Here is a 21,147-nt window from a genome sequence, read left to right as displayed (position 1 = left end):
TGGAAATGTATCTTCAAGTAATATCTGAACAATTGTATAAAGACATTCATCATGTTTATAACAAAAATTTGAACCATTCTAACTGTTCGTTAATAGGAGGTTCATAGGAGTTTGCTCAAATGAGTCATGATATACCCAACTGATGAAATACTAATGTGGCCATCAAAATGGTGCCACAGACCTGTATTTATTGATAAAAGTGTCCATTGTCTATTGCTAGGTGGAAAGGCTTTTGAAGCAGTATAAATAGTATAATCCTATTTTTCTTAAAAAAATACACACACATGAAATCTGGAAGGATATGTGCCAAATGCAAATAATGGGTAATCTTATTTTTGTCACCCTTTGCTGTTTTCCAAACTTCTTATTGTGAGCGTGTATTACTTTTAGAATCAAGGGAAAAAAGTTATGTCTACTTTTTTGGGGGAAAAGTAAAAATTAGTGAATTGAAAATAAACAAAAATATAAGTAGTAAATGCTTCATTTGAAACTCACCTGTGTCCCCTTCCTGCATCAAGAATTCTGGTTTGGGGATAAAGCTGTGGCCTGGTGGCTGGATATACTGCCTGCCTCTCTTGCCTGTCCCCGAGGCATGGTATTTTAACTTGTTGGTTACTTTTGTCCTCTCCCTTCCTCTAAAAATTACACCTGATGTCATTTGGAGGCGCTTGACCAGATACAAGAGTCTGATTGAGCACTGGGATATCAGTAACCTGAGGGTTTTCTGAGATTTGGAGAACAAGAAAGGTTGCTTGTGAACTTTCATTATTTTACACCCCCGAGGGTCATAGGTTGATCCTGTGCCTGTGGTAGCTGCCTTGTAACATCTGCATGAGTGTATAGGTATATAACTGGAGCCAGAGTGGAGGCTAGTTGATCTTGATTTGTCAGGGATGGTAAGTCTTGGTGGTGAAAAGATTATGAACCCCATTATTAAACGGGCAGGGCAGTGCCCAGAATTGTTCAGAGCAAAGTTGGCCTAATAACAATAACAATAAGAATAGCAATTTACCTGATTTCTAGAATAAAAGTAACATTGTAAAATTGAGTTATAATTTGTAATTAAAAAATGAGATGATAATAGTAGTTCCTCTGTTCTTTGATAGAGTTTAATGTTGCTTTTGGGTTGAAGACAGTAGATGGCAGTGTCCCTCACACTAGAAAGACTTTGAAGAGGAGGAAAACCTCACTGAGAGGCTCCAGTTGAAGACTGATGCTGCCCTTCTGTGTGACATTAATTGGGCTGGATCGCAGTCTTCAAAACAAGGACCTAAGCACAGACTCCTTTGTTTCCAAGGAGGAAAAGCCTGTTGTCATTTTTAATACTTTATGTTACGAAGTGGAAATACAGTTGTGATTTGTAAAGCTTAAATCAGATTACCTAGAGACACTTTTAGTGCACTTTATTCTGCCTAAATATGTCCACTGGCTGCCAGCTTCCCTTCTATTTAAAAGGAGTAATAAGAAGACGTGACAGTAATAAATATGTAGTGCTGGGTGTAGAAGAATGTCCTTTTAAAAATAGTGATTATGTGAATTCTGTAGCCATGAATGTAGAGGTTGGTAAAGAGAAAAGGATAAGAACAAAAGAAATGAATGAAATCTGGGATTTTATGGTTAGTCTAAGATGGCTGTGGCCTAAAATGTCACCTGAGAATCAATCATGCTGGTTCCAGAGTCATCCTTGCCTCTGGAGATACGGATCAGTGTATTGGACTCACTCACCTTGGATGGCCCATTTGATGCCTGGTTTCCAGGTTAAATGAGTTCTTTTTTTTTTTTTTTTAATTTTTATTTATTTATTTATTTTTCCCACCAAAGCCCCAGTAGATAGTTGTATGTCATAGCTGCACATCTTTCTAGTTGCTGCATGTGGGACGCAGCCTCAGCATGGCTGGAGAAGTGGTGTGTCAGTTTGCGCCCGGGATCCGAACCTGGACCGCCAGCAGCGCAGCACGTTCACTTAACCGCCAAGCCATGGGGCCGGCCCAGGTTAAATGAGTTCTGAAGCAGCTTGTGTAGAGACAAACTTTTAAAGTTTAATTCTTTGCATATGAAAGCATCCTTTTTTCTGTCTCTAAAAGGATAAGGAGTATATCTTTCTTTCCTTTCCCTTATGTCTTAAGCACCTAGAAAAAAGCCTGGTACAAAGTAGGTACTTATGAGACATTTTTTGAATTAATGAGTAAATTTTGAACTCTTTTTGTTTCGTAGACTCAACTTTGTTGAATAATTTTGGGGTGATGAATGGGAGGAAGTTAACTACTGGCTACCAAAATTGGCCAGTTTTCCCCCCCATGTTTTGTATCATTTATTTTTTATCCAGCTTTATATATACATATATGTATATAAGTTTTGTATTAAAAATAAAAAGTCTTTGGGCAAGATGACTTTTTAAAAATGTCATATTTAAGTACGTCCTCCCTGTATATTATTCCTTTTGAATGCAGCTCTAAGAATAAATATTTAAACTTTTGTGGTCTTTTCAGATACAGTTAAAAAACTCCAGGACCAAAAGCATGACATGGAAAGAGAAATCAAGACGCTCCACAGGAGACTTCGGGTAGGATAAATCTTCACGTATTGTCTCATTTGAAAACAGTTTTCTGAAAGTTGAGTACCATGTAGTCATTGACCATGTTATCATTCATTTTAAGCTTCAGATACAGTTATAATATTGATCCCACTGGGCTTTGGGCAGAAAGCAAATCCCATCATTTCAGTTTGGGAGTGGTGCTAGATTCTGGATAGAAGAATGTGCTAGTGATTTATGAGTGATAATTTTAGAAAGATGGATTTAGGAAGCAAGTGTTATATTTTGGAAAGAAAGTTTAGCTCTTGATTATAAAGTGTCCCAAACTAATCTGTTTTCTTATAAGTTTTCTGTCTTCCGTGGATTTGATTGGCTTGCCAACGGCAATGCTGCTCAGATACAGAGGGTAGGGTGAAGTTAATTTCATAGGTTGGGTCTTGCCTCAGTTGTTCAGGCTGCCTTCATGGTGTCAGAACATTGCTTTGGGGTGGCAGATGCTGGGCCTGGGAGTGGGCAGCTGTGGCCTGGTGTTGGTGATACCCTGGGGAGGCTTCCCCACCCAGCCACACCCACATCCTTCACGGCTGTGGGAAGCAGTGGGCCGTATAGTTCCTTAGCTCCTCTCTTTGTATGATTTTTGTCTGCCTAGATTAAATTTAATGTTTTTCTTCTGGCTTCCTCTTCCTTTTCCTTTACTTTTGATTTTTTTTTCCTGTTAGTTTCTGACGTCAGGATATTTATAGTTTTTTACTGTAAAATATTTCAGTATGGGTCACACACCGTTTATCTACCGTCTTGAGCTTTTCAGAGGTAAAGCACTGTAAATTTTGGACCATGTGTTTATTTTCATAAGACTTACTTTGAAACTTGCATGAGGAAGGGAGGCTTGACATTATCATCATGAATATTTATTGAGCACTCTTTGAGTGCTCGATGCCTCAGTAGACAGATCAGCTAAAAAAATCTTTTCCTCATTAGGAACAAGTTCACTGACAATAATTGCATTACCTATTGGAAACAGGTAATAGCAATTCTTGGGGATTTAAAAGAAATTAATCATCACATGTGACAGTGCAGTACAGCAATCTGCAAACACATTTTATTGTTTTTAAATAAGTCTGTATTGCTCTCTGTTGGAAATAAAAATTTAGTCATTTAATATAGGAAGAATCTGCGGAATGGCGGCAGTTTCAAGCTGATCTCCAGACTGCAGTGGTCATTGCAAATGACATTAAATCTGAAGCCCAAGAGGAGATTGGTGATCTGAAGCGCCGGTTGCATGAGGCTCAAGAAAAAAATGAGAAACTCACAAAAGAATTGGAGGAAATAAAGTCACGCAAGTATGTTTTGAGAAACCAGTTGTGTACTTATGTTTCAACAGAGAACACTTAAGTCGCAATTTCGTGACGTGGTATGGTCAGAAGACTGACTTTGGATCTAGCGGAAGTTACTCAACATTTCTGGCCTCATTTCATCACACCTGTAAAATAGCAACTCTGAAAGATCCATAGATTGCACTATCAGTATCCATAACCAACAAATCTGGAGGGGCCAGAATGGTCCGTGGCACAAGGGTACATTATGGTTCTCTGCTTTCCTCTGTCCCCACATTCTAGCCCCGTTACTTTTCTTGAGATTATAACCTCTTGATTAAGGACGTGGACTCTGGAGGCAGACGGACTTGGCTCTCGTCCAGCTCTGCCTCTTACTAGCTGTTTGATGTTGGTCAGGGCTTCCAGTCTGTTCATCTTTAAAATGGAGACAGTGCTATTTGCTTTACAGTGTTGTTGTAAGGCTTAAATGAGATATCCTGAAAGCTTGTTAGTCTTTGAGATACATATTTAAAGGAAGTGCCTCCTGAAGGAAGTAGCATTTTGTAGAGCAGCGGTTCTCAAACTGAGGTCTGTGGACCCCTGGGGACCCCCAAGACCCTTTCAGGGGATCTGTGAAGTCAGACTATTTTCATAATACAGCTGACATGTTGTTTGTCCTTTTCATTGTGTTGACTTCTGCACTGATCCTGAAGAGCAAGTGTAAACTGTTGACGACTCAAGGCCTTGGCACCAGATTATACTTGTAGTCATCGTACTCTTCGCCACCATGCACACACATTTTGAACAATGCAGGTTTTACTTAAAGATGTCCTTGATGAAGCAGTAAATTATTTTTTTTTTTTGTGAGAAAGATCGACCCTGAGCTAACATCTGCCAATCCTCCTCTTTTTGCTGAGGAAGACTGGCCCTGGGCTAACATCCATGCCCATCTTCCTCCACTTTATATGGGATGCCACCACAGCATGGCTTGCCAAGCAGTGTGTTGGTGCACGCCCGGGATCCGAACCAGCAAACCCCGGGCCGCCGCAGCGGAGCGTGTGCCCCCAACTGCTTGCGCCACCGGGCCGGCCCCGCAGTAAATTATTAATTTTACTAAATCTCAGTCCTTGAGTATATTCTTTCTAACATTTTATTTGACGAAGTGGGAAGTCCACGTACCCAAGTATGAGGTTGTCTGGAGGAAAGCACTGTGTGATTGTTTTAGTTTGAGCTGTTTTCTTTGTCATGGAACACCATTTTTATTTGAGAGTGACTGACAGACAAACTATGGATATTCAGACTTTAGTATTTGGTGGCTATTTCTTGAAAATGATTCAGAGAGTCTGTCACTTCAAGGAAGACAACTGAGTATTTGGTGCCAAGGATAAAATGTGGGCTGTCAGGTAAATGGTAGGATTTTGGAAAACTTGAATCTGTCATTATGAGCTTGGCAGCTTCCCATACTTAAAGAGTTTTCTGATGAGATCGTTGGTGATATTAACAAATGTGACGTTTAAGAAATAAATTGTATAATGACAGGAGTCAACATTTGGAAAATCCATGTAACTCAGTGAACCAATATTTTCTCTCCGACCAATGCACAATCACGTATGGGTAAAAGATCCATTCAAAGTACAAGACAGCCCAGAGGATTTTAATGGACAGAGTAGGAAAAGTTCATTCATATGGTTTCAGATTCCACATTGCAGCTAACTTTTAAGTAACTACCACTTACTGCATTTTGGTGTAGTATCAAGAAAGAATAGCCATGGTTATCTAAAAAGCTCAATTATCAATTTTACCCTTTTCTTTTTTTTGAAGAAGATTGGCCCTGAGCTAACATCTGTTGCCAGTCCTCTTCCTTTTTTCCTTTTTTCTCCCCAAAGCTCCAGTAGATAGTTGTATGTCATAGTTGTACATCCTTCTAGTTGCTCTGTGTGGGGCGCTGCCTCAGCATGGCTTGATAAGCGGTGTGTAGGTCTGCGCCCAGGATCCAAACCGGCAATCCCCGGACTGCTAAAGCAGAGCATGGCAACTTAACTGCTATGCCACCTGGCCGGCCCTACACAATTATCTTATCTTATTTTATTTTACTTTAATTTAATTTTATTTATTCATTTTTTTGTGAGGAAGATCAGCCCGGAGCTAACATCCATGCTAATCCTCCTCTTTTTGCTGAGGAAGACTGGCCCTGAGCTAACATCCGTGCCCATCTTCCTCCACTTTATGTGGGATGCTGGCACAGCATGGCCTGACAAGCGGTGTCGGTGTGGGCCCGGCATCTGAACCTGGGCCGCCAGCAGCGGAGCACACGCGCTTAACTGCTGTGCCATGGGGCCAGCCCCAATTATCTATTTTAATATCGTTAAAATATTCTTCCCTTCTCTAACTACATATCTATGTGAGGCCTGCTTTTTTTCATATTGCCATAGATTGAATACAGAAGAAATGAGACTTTAGCAGTCTTCTATTAAGCGAGACATTAGTGAGATTTGCAAAAATGTAAAAACACTGCTATTCTTTGTATTTTTTTTGTTTTGGAAAATATAGTCATCTTTTATTAAAAAATGTTAATTATGGTAGTAAGTCGGGTTTATTTTTATTTTTAGGTGAATTAAATATTTTAAGTATTTCTTAGGTTTAAATAATAATTTGGTAAATATCAATAGATATAACCCACATAAACAAAAACTCTTTGGAATCCTCAATAATTTTTAAGAGTGGAAAGGGGCTCTAGGACCAAAAAGTTTGATAATTGTTGATCCTGTTGTCAATTCTGCTGTTGTCGATTCTTTATTAAAACTGCTGAACGTGAGACCCTCTGATATATCTTGAGGCAAAAAACTCGGTCAGAAGTGCCAAATGGCCACCAAAGACAAATTTTCCTAAGGACTGGCTTAATTTTTGTCCACCTGTGAACTAACTTGTTAGTTATATGACGTACAAACTCTGCAAGTGAAATCTCCTTCCAGATGAGAACTTTTATGTTAGTCAGCTCCGTGAATTAGAGCTGGCCAGAAATAAAAGGGAATCGATGTGTTAGATGACTCATGATCCATCATACTGAGCATCTAGCAGACTCATGTTACTGATATGGGCTCAGGTTTTTTTTTCCTTTGTAGAAATTGTTTTTGACACCTACAGCAGTTTTTTTTAAATTTTATGAGTATGAGCTTTGATTTCATTTCTTTGTATTTCTGTGTCTATGCACAGCATATTAGATAGAGTCAGCATAGATTATCCGTATGTACTGATGAATTCCCAGATTCTCCTGAGAAGGGCCGGGCCCTCTCAGCAGCACAGAGCCTCGAGATCCCTAGCTCTGAGTCAGGATCTTTGGCCAGCCTGCCTCCCATTTCACTGCTAATTGATTACTGATGTCCTCACCTTACACTTACTCAGATGAAAATAGAATCTGATGGTTACTTAACCTACTTAGGATAACCTGATATAAAAGTTTTAATATCATTTCCTGGAATTTACCAAGCAAATGAGAATGTTAGACCAGGTAATTTACTCAGCTCAACTGATAGTATTTTTTTTTTAACTGATACTTTTTAATGCTTTTTAGTTGGGAGGGGAAATGTGTATTAGTTTCTAGTATATATGTAAAAATGCTCTGGTTTCAATATTGTTTTCAGGCAAGAGGAGGAGCGAGGCCGGGTGTATAACTACATGAATGCTGTTGAGAGAGATTTGGCAGCCTTAAGGCAAGGGATGGGTCTGAGTAGAAGGTCCTCGACTTCCTCTGAGCCAACCCCTACGGTAAAAACCCTCATCAAGTCCTTCGACAGTGCATCTCAAGGTAATTTCTTACACACTGTGCCAAGGGCAGGCGGTTGTATTCACTTGGCCTAGTTTGATATTCTTTACCATCTTACTCTCTAGAGTCTCATTAAATTTCATATACTATTAATGAGTTAGTCTTACTATAAGGTGAATTTTAACAGGCGATCTGGGATCTATTCAGCTTCGGAGATTTTGGTCTCAGACATGTGCCTTACCTCCTGCAGAGATGTATCTTCACACATGCCTGTGACTTTGAGTATCTTCTCTATGCCTGAGAACATCCAGATATATGACACCAGCCCTTTCCCTTCCTCTGGACTCCTTCAGGCCTGTATATTCAAATGTCTACTTGACATTGACACTCATGTGTCTTGTAGACATCATATTATGTCCAAAACCAAATCTTGTCCCTCAGCTTCAGTCTTTCCCCTGTGTAAATAGCAGCGCCATTCCATCCAGTTACTTAAACCAGAAATCTAGGAATCGTCCTTCTTCCTTAAATCCTTCTTGTTCCTCACCTCTACATCTAATCCATTAGCAAGTCCTCTTTTTTTTATTTTTATTTTTTATATTTTTTATTTTTTTAAAATTTTTTGTTTATTGCAGTAACATTGGTTTATAACAGTGTATAAATTTCAGGTGTACATCATTATACTTCTATTTCTCCATAGATTACATCATGTTCACCACCCAAATACTAATTACAACCCATCACCACACACATGTGCTGAATTATCCCTTTCGCCCTCCTCCCTGCCCGCTTCCCCTCTAGTAACCACCAATCCAATCTCTGTCTCTATGTGTTTGTTTATTGTTGTTATTATCTACTACTTAATGAAGGAAATCATACCGTATTTGACCTTCTCCCTCTGACTTATTTCACTTTGCATAATACCCTCAATGTCCATCCATGTTGTCACAAATGCCTGGATTTCATCGTTTCTTATGGCTGAGTAGTATTCCATTGTGTATATATACCACATCTTCTCTATCCATTTGTCCCTTGATGGACACTTAAGTTGCTTCCACGTCTTGGCTATTGTGAATAACGCTGCAATGAACACAGGGGTGCGTGTATCTTTACGCATTGGTGTTTTCAAGTTCTTTGGATGAATACCAAACAGTGGAATAGCTGGGTCATATGGTAGTTCTATCTTTGATTTTTTGAGGAATCTCCATACTGTTTTCCATAGTGGCTGCACCAGTTTGCACTCCCACCAGCAGTGTATGAGAGTTCCCTTCTTTCCACATCCTCTCCAACACATGCTGTTTCCTGTCTTGTTAATTATAGCCATTCTGACGGGTGTGAGGTGATATCTCATTGTAGTTTTGATTTGCATTTCCCTGATAGTTAATGATGTTGAACATCTTTTCATGTGTCTGTTAGCCATCTGTATATCTTCTTTGAAATGTCTGTTCAGGTCTTTTGCCCGTTTTTTAATTGGGTTGTTAGTTTTTTTTGTTGTTGAGATGTATGGGTTCTTTATATATTTTGGAGATTAACCCCTTATCAGATGTATGGTTTGCAAATATCTTCTCCTCATTGTTAGGTTGTCTTTTTGTTTTGTTGATGGTTTCCTTTGCTGTGCAGAAGCTTTTTAGTTTGATGTAGTCCCATTTGTTTATTTTTTCTGTTGTTTCTCTTGCCCGGTCAGACATGGTGCTTGAAAATATGTTGCTAAGACCGATATAGAAGAGCGTACTGCCTATGTTTTGTTCTAGAAGTTTCACAGTTTCAGGTCTTACATTCAAGTCTTTAATCCATTTGGAGTTAATTTTTGTGTATGGTGTAAGGTAAGGGTCTACTTTGATTTTTTTGCATGTGGCTATCCAGTTTTCCCAACACCACTTGTTGAAGAGACTTTCTTTTCCCCATTGTATGTTCTTGGCTCCTTTGTCAAAGATTAGCTGTCCATACATGTGTGGGTTTATTTCTGGGCTTTCGATTCTATTCCATTGATCTGTGTGTCTGTTTTTGTGCCAGTACCATGCTGTTTTGGTTACTATAGCTTTGTAGTATATTTTGAAATCAGGGAGTGTGATACTTCCAGCTTTGTTCTTTTTTCTCAGGATTCCTTTAGCTATTCGGGGTCTTTTGTTGTTCCATATAAATTTTAGGATTCTTTGCTCTATTTCTGTGAAAAATGTTGTTGGAACTTTGATAGGGATTGCATTGAATCTATAGATTGCTTTAGGAAGTATGGACATCTTAACTATGTTAATTCTTCCAATCCAAGAGCACGGAATATCTTTCCATTTCTTTGTGTCGTCTTCAATTTCTTTCAGCTATGTTTTATGGTTTTCAGTGTACAGATCTTTCACCTCTTTGGTTAAGTTTATTCCTAGGTATTTTATTGTTTTTGTTGCAATTGTAAATGGGATGGTATTCTTAATTTCTCTTTCTGCTACTTCGTTGTTAGTGTACAGAAATGCAACTGATTTTTGTATGTTGATTTTGTATCCTGCAACTTTACCGTATTCGTTTATTACTTCTAAAAGTTTTTTGGTGGATTCTTTAGGGTTTTCTATATATAAAATCATGTCATCTGCAAATAGTGACAGTTTCACTTCTTCCTTTCCAATTTGGATCCCTTTTGTTTCTTTCTCTTGCCCGATTGCTCTGGCTAGGACTTCCAGTATTATGTTAAATAGGAGTGGTGACAGTGGGCATCCTTGTCTGTTCCTGTTCTTAGAGGGATAGCTTTCAGTTTTTCACCATTGAGAATGATATTAGCTGTGGGTTTGTCATATATGGCTTTTATTATGTTGAGGTACTTTCCTTCTATACCCATTTTATTCAGAGTTTTTATCATAAATGGATGCTGTGTCTTGTCAAATGCTTTCTCTGTTTCTATTGAGACGATCATGTGATTTTTATTCTTCATTTTATTAAATGTGGTGTATTACGTTGATTGATTTGCGAATGTTAAACCATCCCTGCATCCCTGGAATAAATCCCACTTGATCATGGTGTATAATCTTTTTAACATATTGTTGTATGCGATTTGCTAGTATTTTGTTGAGGATTTTTGCATCGATGTTCATCAGTGATATTGGCCTGTAATTTTCTTTTTTTTGTGTTGTCCTTGTCTGGTTTTGGTATCAGGGTAACGTTGGCTTCGTAGAATGAGTTAGGGAGCTTCCCCCCCTCCTCAATTTTTTGGAAGAGTTTGGATAGGTATTAAGTCTTCTTTGAATGTTTGGTAGAATTCACCAGGGAAGCCGTCTGGTCCTGAACTTTTATTTTTGGGGAGGTTTGTGATTACTGTTTCGATCTCCTTACTGTTGATTGGTCTATTCAAATTCTTGACTTCTTCTTGATCCAGTTTTGGAAGGTTGTATGATTCTAAGAATTTATCCATTTCTTCTGGATTGTCGAATTGGTTGGCATATAGCTTTTCATAGTACTCTCTTATAATCTTTTGTATTTCTGAGGTGTCTGTTGTAACTTCTCCTCTTTCATTTCTGATTTTACTTATTTGTGCCTTCTCTCTTTTTTTCTTGGTGAGTCTAGCTAAAGGTTTGTCAATTTTGTTGATCTTTTCAAAGAAGCAGCTCTTGGTTTTATTAATTTTTTCTATTGTTTTTTTGGTCTCTATTTCATTTATTTCTGCTCTGATTTTTATCATTTCCCTTCTTCTACTGATTTTGGGCTTTGTTTGTTCTTCTTTTTCCAGTTCCTTTAGGTGCATTGTTAGATTGTTTATTTGAGATTTTTCTTGTTTGTTCAGATAGGCCTGTATTGCTATAAACTTCCCTCTTAGAACTGCTTTTGCTGTATTCCGTAAGTTCTGGCATGTTGTATTTTCATTTTCCTTTGTCTCTAGGTATTTTTTGATTTCTTCTTTGATTTCTTCGTTGATCCAGTCATTGTTCCGTAGCATTTTGTTTAATCTCCATGTATTTGTGGCTTTTCTGATTTTCTTCCTATAGTTGATTTCTAGTTTCATACCGTTGTGGTCAGAAAAGATGCTTTTGGTATTATTTCAGTCTTCTTAAATTTATGGAGACTTGTTTTGTGGCCTAATATGTGATCAATCCTGGAGAATGTTCCATGTGCATTTGAAAAGAACGTGTATTCTTTGGTTTTTGGATGGAATGCTCTGTATATATCTACTAGGTCCATCTGTTCTAGTGTATCCTTTAAGGCCAATGTTTCCTTATTGATCTTCTGTTTGGATGATCTATCCGTTGGTGTAAGTGGAGTGTTAAAGTCCCCTACTATTATAGTGTTACTGTCTATTTCTGTTTTTATGTCTGTTAATAATTGCTTTATATATTTAGGTGCACCTACGTTAGGTGCGTAGATATTTACAAGTGTTATATCCTCCTGTTGGATTGTTCCCTTGATCGTTATGTAATGCCCTTCTTTGTCTCTTTTTACAGTTTTTGTTTTAAAGTCTATTTTGTCTGATATGAGTACTGCTACCCCAGCTTTCTTTTCATTGCCATTTTCATGGAGTATCTTTTTCCATCCCTTCAGTTTCAGTTTGTGAGTGTCTTTAGGTCTGAAGTGTGTCTCTTGTATGCAGCATATATATGGGTCTTGTTTTTTTATCCAATCAGCCACCCTACGCCTTTTTTTTTTTTTAAGATTTTATTTATTTATTTTTCCCCCCAAAGCCCCAGTAGATAGTTGTATGTCATAGCTGCACATCCTTCTAGCTGCTGTATGTGGGACGCAGCCTCAGCATGGCCGGAGAAGCGGTGCGTCGGTGTGCGCCCGGGATCCGAACCCGGGCCGCCAGCATCGGAGCGCGCGCACTTAACCACTAAGCCACGGGGCCGGCCCTCACCCTGTGCCTTTTAATTGGAGCATTTAGTCCATTGACGTTTAAAGTAGCTATTGATAAGTATGTACTTACTGCCATCTTTTAACTTTTTTTTTCTCAGTGTTTTAGTAGTCCTTCTCTGTTCCTTTTGTTCTTCTATACAGAATGGATGGTCTCTTTAGTTTGACCTCTGTCTGGAAGCTCTACTCTTTAACTCCCCTCCTCCCTCCTTTTATGTTTTTGATATCATATCTAACCTCTTTTTTGTGCATTTGTATCCATTACCCTCTTATCATGGAAATAGATAATTTTTCCTATTTGTGGTCTTCTCTTTTCCCCTTAAATCAGTCCCTTTAACATTTTTTGTAGCACTGGTTTCTTGGTGACAAACTCCTTTAATTTTTGCTTGTCTGGCAAATTTTTGATCTCTCCTTCCATTTTGAATGATAACCTTGCTGGGTAGAATATTCTTGGCTATAAGTTTTTTCCTTTTAGCACTTTAAATATATCATGCCATTCTCTTCTAGCCTGTAAGGTTTCTGCTGAGAAGTCAGCTGATAGCCTTATGGGGCTTCCTTTGTATGTAACTTGACTTTCTCTTGCGGCTTTTAGGATTCTCTCTTTATCTTTATAATTTTATTTATTTATTTCTTTTTCCCCCCAAAGCCCCAGTAGATAGTTGTATGTCATAGCTGCACATCCTTCTAGTTGCTGTATGTGGGACGCGGCCTCAGCATGGCTGGAGAAGCGGTGCGTCGGTGCGCACCCGGGATCCGAACCCGGGCCGCCAGCAGCAGAGCGCGAGCACTTAACCGCTAAGCCATGGGGCCGGCCCTCTCTTTATCTTTAATTCTGGACATTTTGATTATGATGTGTCTTGGTGTGGGCCTCTTTGGGTTTATCTTGTTTGGGGCTCTCTGTGCTTCCTGTACCTGGATGTCTGTTTCCTTCCTTAGGCTAGGGAAGTTTTCATCTATTATTTCTTGAAATAGATTCTCTGCCCCTTTGTCTCTCTCTTCTCCTTCCGGGACACCTATAACACGGATGTTAGTGCGCTTGATGTTGTCCCAGAGGCCCCTTAGACTGTCCTCACTCTTAATTCTTTTCTCTTTTACCTGTTCAGCTTGGGTAATTTCTTCTAGTCTTTCATCCAGCTCACAGATCCGTTCTTCTGTATCCTCTACTCTGCTTTTGAGTCCCTCTAGTGAATTTTTCATTTCCAGTATTGTATTCTTCATTTCTGATTGGTTCTTTTTTATATCTTCCATTTCTTTGTTGACATTCTCACTGAGTTCATCTATTCTTCTCCCCACATCAGTGAGCATCCTTAACATTCTTAGTTTGAACTCTCTGTCAGGTAGGTTGCTCATTTCTGTTTCACTTAGTTCCTTTTCTGGGGTTTTGTCCTGTTCCCTTACTTGGAATGTATTCCTTTGCCTCCTCATTTTGCCTCTTTCCCTGTGCTTGTGTCTACATATTAGGTAGGTTAGTTATGTCTCTTGCTCTTGGATAGGTAACCTTACGTAAGTGATGGCTTAGGAGGCCTGCAGTGTGCTTCCCTCAGTTCTCAATGTTCCAGGGGTGACCCCTATGTGGGCTACGTGTGTCCTTCTGTTGTGGCCTGTTTGCTCTCCCTGTAGGCGCCCAGGGAGGCTGAGTTATCCTCCTGGCCAGCTGTTGTAATGCTCAGCTGCTTGTAGTTGTTGTGGGCCCTTCAGTCTCTTTATCAGGTGTGGGGAGCCCCAGCACAGTTGGCTGCAAGTTCTAATACCACGTTTGTGTTGCAGTATTTCTTTTAAGTGAGTAGGCCCCCAGCGTGGCAGGTTGTTAGGCTCAGGGCCTTACAATTGCTGTAAGCCTCTAGCCTATTAGGTCTCTTGTCAGCTCTCTGAGGATTGCAGCTGGGTGGGGCTGGCCTCAGGCACAGGAGCACCCAATTGTTTCAGGCTTTGGAAGGTGGGGCAAACCCCCTATGTGGGTCTTTGAGAAGCACAAGTCTTCTGCAGCTGACAAGCCCTGCCACCCACAGATCCACACACACAGTCAACACATTCCTGCCCCGTGTGCGCGCCCCGACCTCCCGATGCGGACCCAGTCTCTCCACGGCGGGAACCCCACACACTCCACCACCGCCCCACACTCTCCACCCGCTCCTTGTGCACGCCCTGCCCAGCTAAAGTCAGCTCAGTTGCCAGGCTGCAGAGAATTCAGTTACCAATCTATGCAGGCCGACAAGTTGCCTGAGGGCTTGTTGTTGGGTGGGGCCAGTCTCTAGGGTGGGCTGCCTGCCCTGGCTGATCTGGATTAAATTGGTGCTCTAGTGGGTGGGGCAGACCTGGGCTAGCAGGCCTCAGGGAGAACTCCAATGGCATCTGTGTCAGCACGCCCACACCAGGCCACAACAATGGCCACCGCCAATGTCCCAGTCCCTGGAGAGGTCTCACCTCCCACCGAGATGCACCCAGCGCCTACTAGGTGAGTCTCTTTTCACCACAGCACTGTGCACCTTTCTTTCTGATGATTTTAGGACGCTTTCTGAAATGGGTGAGTTTGCGCACGGGCCCTTTAAGAGCCAGTTTTAGTTTCTTTGTGAACCAGGTTTTCTGGGGGTGCTCCCCAATGCTTTAGTAGCCAGGCAAAGTCAGATATTATGCCTCTGGTCTCGATTGTGCTGGGTCCACAAAATACCCACAGCGGGGGCGTTCCCCGGCTCAGGGCCCCGCGTCTCCAGGGAGGCTGCGTACCTGTGGGCTGCTCCCGGGCGGCCGTGAAGCTGGCGGCTTGTGAAGGCGGCGTTTTTCCTCTCCAGAAGGGAGTTTCTGCCTCTTCCACCTCAATTAGGATTGTCCATTGTTGCAGGAGTTCCTCTTATCCAGTTTTCAGTTCTGTCTCAGGGGTAATTTTTCAACGAATAGTTGTAAATTGGCTGTGTCCGCGGGACCAGGTGAGTTCAGAGTCTGCTTACGCTGCCATCTTGAGTTCCCCTTAGCAAGTCCTCTTGATCTAGCTTCCAACATGGACATCTTTGCTCTGTCTGCTTCTCTCCATCTCTGGTGGCACAATCAACTACTAGTTCAAATCACCATCAGCTATTAATTTCAGTAACCTCCTAATACTCTGCCCATTTAATTTCATGATAGAAAGGTCTTTTCTTGCCTAAAATTCTTTGTTTGCTTCATTATAGTTAGAACGAAATTCAGATTCTCAGATGCCTGCATGATTTACCTTGCCTTCCTCTTTTTTTTTTTTTTTTAAGATTTTATTTACTTATTTTCCCCCCAAAGCCCCAGTAGATTGTTGTATGTCATAGCTGCACCTCCTTCTAGTTGCTGTATGTGGGACACGGCCTCAGCATGGCCGGAGAAGCGGTGCATCAGTGCACGCCTGGGATCCGAACCCGGGCCGCCAGCAGCGGAGCATGCGCACTTAACCGCTAAGCCGCGGGGCCGGCCCTACCTTGCCTTCCTCTTACCTCAGTTGAACCACTCTTCCTCTGCCCTCTACACTCCAGCTACACTGCGCTTCAGGTCCTGAAACAAGCAGGGCTCTATATCACATATGCTCTTTTCTGCCTGGGAGCTCGCCCTCCTCACCTTCAAGTGACTGGCTCCTTTTCATCTCTCTAACCTCCTTAGCTCTGGGAAAGGGAAAGGGATGTAGCTTTTTAAAACAGCTAGTTATAATGTGTCCTAAAGCTTAAATTTTCATCTAGAAATTCTTTAAACTTCATGATAGCTTTTTTTCTAATTCACTCTCATAAGAGTGGAGTTTCTAGAATCTGTATTCTATGATTATACGCAAATCAGTTTTCTTTGACTTAAAATCAGAGCAAAAGTCACTTGTATACTCACACACAGTGTTGGTACAGACATTTTAGAGGGCAATTAAGCAATATCTTCCCATTCAAAATGCTGTCTTCACAGACCCCAAAGTTCTTATACGTGATACTGGCACAAGTGTATAAAGATGTAGATAGAGAGATACCTACCTGTCTCTATATATACGTAACACACACACGCGCAGTTTTCAATAGAGTGTTGTTTGAAAAAACTGAAAACCTGGAAATTGCTTTAATGCCCATTAAAAGAGTTAAGTCAATTATGACCCATTAAGATAGTAGAATACTGTGCATCTTTTAATAAGGATGAGGTAGATCTCAAAGTACTGGTGTTAAAATATGTCTGTGATCCTTTTTTTTTTTCTTTATAATTTTTTATTTATTTATTTTTTTCCCCCAAAGCCCCAGTAGATAGTTGTATGTCATAGCTGCACATCCTTCTAGTTGCTGTATGTGGGATGCGGCCTCAGCATGGCCGGAGAAGCGGTGCGTCGGTGCGCGCCCGGGATCCGAACCCGGTCCGCCAGCAGCGGAGCATGCGCACTTAACCGCTAAGCCATGGGGCCGGCCCGGTCTGTGATCCTTTATAGTAAGTTGCAGACCAGTATTATATAGTGTGATCTCTATTTTGTTTTTTAAAGTACATAGATATTCGCATTGAAAGTATAAGAAAGATACACTCAGAACTGTTGTTAGTGGCTACCTCTGGGTAATATGGGGTAAGATGAAAGGAGGACTTTAGAAAATATATACTTCTAAAATAAAATGATAAGGGAATGTCTATGCTAAATTAAAATGATGCAATTATTCAAAATAGTAATAAAACGGGATTTAATAGATAATCTGCTTCTATACTGCTCTTTTTTAAAAAAAACAGTATTTTCTAATAAGATACATCTAAATGACCCAGCAGTTCCACTCCTAGTTATATACGCAAAAGAAGTGAACACACATATTCAGACAAATACTTGTACATGAATGTTCATAACAGCATATTCACAATAGCCAAAACGTGGAAACAACCCAGATGTCCATCAGCTAATGAATGGTTAAACAGAATGTGGTATGTCCATACAATGGAATATTATTCAGCCATAAGAAAGAAGGAAGTACTAATACATGCTACCATGTGGATAAACCTTAAAAACGTGCTAAGTGGAAGAAGCCAGACACAAAAGGCCACATGTTGTAAGATTCCGTTTATATGAAATACGCAGAACAGGTAAATCCATAGACAGAGAGCAGTTTGGTGGTTTCTAGGGGCTGGAGAGAGATGTAGATGGGGAATGACTGCTTAATAGGTACTGGGGTTCCTATGGGGTGATGAAAATGTTTTTGGAACTAGGTGGAGGTGATGATAGTTGTACAATATTGTGAATGTACTAAATGCCATTGAACTGTACATTTAAAAATGGTTAACTTTATATTATGTGACTTGTATCTCAATAAAAAAATACATCTTTATATTATGTGAATTTTATCTCAGTAAAAAAATACATCTAAACAGTTTTAAATATAAGTACTTGGCTGCATGAAAAGGTCTGCAGTGATCTTCCTCTTCATCTTGCCCCCGCTGTGTGATTTGTTCATTTGTGTGTCCCATTTTGATTTTAACTTAGCTTCAAATGAATAACCATTTTTATGCACACTCTACCAGAATCTGTGCTAAGCCCCAATATCTAGAAGTGAATAAATTATGGATCTTACTTTTGAACAGTTCAGTCTAGAGAGGGAGACTGACATGTGAGCAAGTAATCACACATCCATGCATTAAATGCAGACCAGAAAATACATCTGACATGAAGGAAGAACTCCACAGGAGGAGGTGAGGAAAGATGAGAGGGAGCCCGCTTTCCTTCGTTTAATACAGTTAGAGAACATCCGCTACGTGTCAGGCTTCTCACCTGATGCGGTTGCAGAAATCCTCCTCTTGGGTTTTTTTGTACTTGTATTTCATTGGTTTATGGAATACTTTAACCACAGAAGTTAATTAAGTAGCGAAAATGAAATGACTAGCATAACCAGGTTTGGAAATAAAAACCACTACTCTAGGAAACAAACCACCCACCTGGTGGCCAGAGAAGTGCCGGCTGCTGGGCACAGCTGTGAGTGTTTAGTGGAGGTGAGGCACCAGTCAGGATGGTCTCCAGGGAAGCCAAGAGCATTGGTTAATCTGGTGAACCCTTAAGTGGAGACCAGTCATGAAAGCTTCCACTGTGCCGTGAAGCATTCATTATTTCCTTGTTTGTTGTTTCTCTAGTTCCAAACCCTGCTGCAGCTGCAATTCCTCGAACACCTCTGAGTCCAAGTCCTATGAAAACGCCCCCTGCGGCAGCTGTCTCCCCTATGCAGGTTAGTGCCCGTGACCGTGGGGGCTTTGGGGGCCTCGCATCTAAGAAGTAGTCCTCTTCAAAGTCATTTACACTTACATCAGAGGGGCAAATGACTGCCTTGTGAGGGATATACTTGGGATTTTTTCCCTAAAATACTGTGAATATCCTTAATTGAGATAAATTATGTAAATGTTAATTGTGTTAGTCTTCTGAAAATCTCTAATAATAGTGATGGCTAACAACTAGTTAACACTTACTGTGTGTTCTACACTGTTCCAAATGCTTTTTAATGTTAACTCATGTAATCCTCACAATAGCTCTATTGGGTATTGGGTCCTATTGTTATCCCTAGTTTTCACATGTGGAAACTGAGTCCCAGAAGGGTTAAGCAACTTGCTGAGGGTCATACAGTTAAGAGGTGGTAGAGCTGGGATTCAAACCTGGGGAGTGTGGCTTCAGAGCCCATGCTTTTAACCATCACACTGAGATACCTCTTTAAATAGAATATGGAGTTGGCGTGTTTCAACCTTTGCTGCATAGCAAATCAATTAAAAACTTAAGTGGCTTAAAATAGAAATTTTATTATTTTTCACATTTCTCTGGGTTGACTAGGCAGTTCTTTGCTGGCTTTGCGTGGGCTCACTCATGCAGCTGTGCTTAGCCAGAGGGCGGGCTGGGGGCTGGGCTCAGCAGGGATGGCTGGGCCACTCTCCCCATGTGGTCTTTCCTCTCAGGCTCCTTCATGGTGTGGTGTATCAAGCTCAAAGAGAGTGAAAATGGAAGTTAGCAAAGCCTCTTAAGACCTAGGCTTGGAACTTCGACTGTGTCAGTTCTATCCTATTCTTTTGGTCTAAGCAAGTCATAAGGCCAGCCCAGATTCAGAGTGGGAGGGATGTGCATGAGGCATGAATTCAGAGAAGCGTGATTCATCGTGGGCCGTTTTGTAGCAGTCGAGCACAAGGACATCCCTGATCCATTATAAACAAGTTTCAGAAGATGCGCTTCCTTGCTACTGTGCAAATGCAGACCAGAAGCAGGGCAGATGGGTGTTACTCTGTGGTGCTCAAGAGGCCCTTTCATTGTTCCCTTGCTAGTAAACCAACTTTTGGAAAGAGTAGCTGAGGTGGAGTTTTGCCACATAGGTGATAGTAGCCAAAGGAAAAATAGCCTGAAACCTAGTAAACCCTAGTACCCTAGTACCCTTGGCTGCACTTCTTCCCTAAAAAAAATAGGGTTTGGGAGCATTTTCTTTGAATGGAGACTTCTGCTATGTTAATTACTGGTCATGTATTTTGTGAGTGAAGTTTTAACTTTTTCTTTGTAAAGTTTAGGGTAAAAGTGTGCTCCCTCTGCATTTGTAATGTTGCGAATTAGTGGCTTTGCATTTACATTTATGTAGAATGTGCATTTACATTTATGTTATACTCTTAATTTAAAAGGAAGGCAAAAGGAATTCCATATTCCATCTATAATGAGCTTTTTTTAAAATTTTTTTGTGAGGGAGGTCAGCCCTGAGCTAACATGCGTGCTAATCCTCCTCTTTTTGCTGAGGAAGATGGGCTCTGAGCTAACATCTATTGCCAATCCTTCTCCTTTTTTTCTTCCCTGAAGCGCCAGTAGATAGTTGTATGTCATAGTTACACATCCTTCTAGTTGCTCTATGTGGGACGCGGCCTCAGCATGGCTGGAGAAGCAGTGCGTTGGTGCACGCCCGGGATCCGAACCCAGGCCGCCAGTAGAGGAGTGCGCGCACTTAACCACTAAGCCACGGGGCCGGCCCTATAATGAGCTTTTTATATGCTCTATTAATCAAACTTTTTCTAAAGACCTGAAGATATAAATAAAAACACGATAAAGGTGCAAAATATAATAAACTTCAAATAAGGTGAAGTTTCTCTAAGTAGTGTTTGTCAGTTGAAGTTTAACGTACAAGGAATGTATATCACTTTGTAAACTTTGTGAAGATAAGAGGTGAAAAATTGCCTCTTTCTAACTTGAAAAAAACTAATAATTACAAGTCACATTCAGTGTCTTTTTAGTACTTGATTATTTAGCACAGTGCTTCTCAAATCTACTTGTGCATAAAAATCATGTGGAGAGTTTTTAAACAAATAGATTCCCAGGCTTCACCCCAGTGAAGAAGAATCTCTGGGGAATACAGCCCGAGACTGGGATTGTTACTTATTTACGAAACTCCCTGAGTGGGAATCCCACTTCTGGCTATGAGGGAGTAACGGGCTGGATTATTCTGCCACCATAAGCAACTAGAAAGTTAGACAACATATAGGAAGCAGTTATATTCAGATATTGTACAACAGGCAGAAATGAGAAAATGCCAAAATGTTGGCATTTTCCAGATGGTGGTGCAGGGAGGATGAGCCCAAATGGAGCGGGGAAGGAGAAACCAGTTGGATCTGAGGAGACGCAGATCAGTGTTCAGGGAGAATGAGAGTGCTAGAATTTGTGGGGCAGAGTACCTGCGAGGAGGGACCTGTGCAGAAAAGGGGATCTAGAACTCTGCAGAGGCATCCCTTTGAGTCTTTTCTGAATCCCAGTCTGCACACGCACA

The 21,147-nt window shown here is 40.7% G+C and overlaps 1 protein-coding gene across 3 annotated transcripts in view; it reads left to right on the top strand.

Moving 5' to 3' along the window:
- The window catches only part of SPECC1L (sperm antigen with calponin homology and coiled-coil domains 1 like), a 155,901-nt gene that overhangs the window by 59,513 nt on the left and 75,241 nt on the right, over positions 1 to 21,147 (top strand). For all 3 annotated transcript variants that reach the window (XM_058531967.1, XM_058531966.1, XM_058531968.1), the window contains 4 exons: positions 2,490 to 2,563; positions 3,698 to 3,873; positions 7,488 to 7,651; positions 18,506 to 18,597. In XM_058531967.1, the coding sequence (XP_058387950.1) occupies positions 2,490 to 2,563; positions 3,698 to 3,873; positions 7,488 to 7,651; positions 18,506 to 18,597 (506 nt within the window). The remainder of the gene's footprint in view (positions 1 to 2,489; positions 2,564 to 3,697; positions 3,874 to 7,487; positions 7,652 to 18,505; positions 18,598 to 21,147) is intronic.

The sequence above is a fragment of the Diceros bicornis genome, chromosome 35 (assembly GCF_020826845.1).
Source record: "Diceros bicornis minor isolate mBicDic1 chromosome 35, mDicBic1.mat.cur, whole genome shotgun sequence".
NCBI classification, from domain to species: Eukaryota; Metazoa; Chordata; class Mammalia; order Perissodactyla; family Rhinocerotidae; genus Diceros; species Diceros bicornis.
This window is presented reverse-complemented; position numbering and strand designations above follow the sequence as displayed.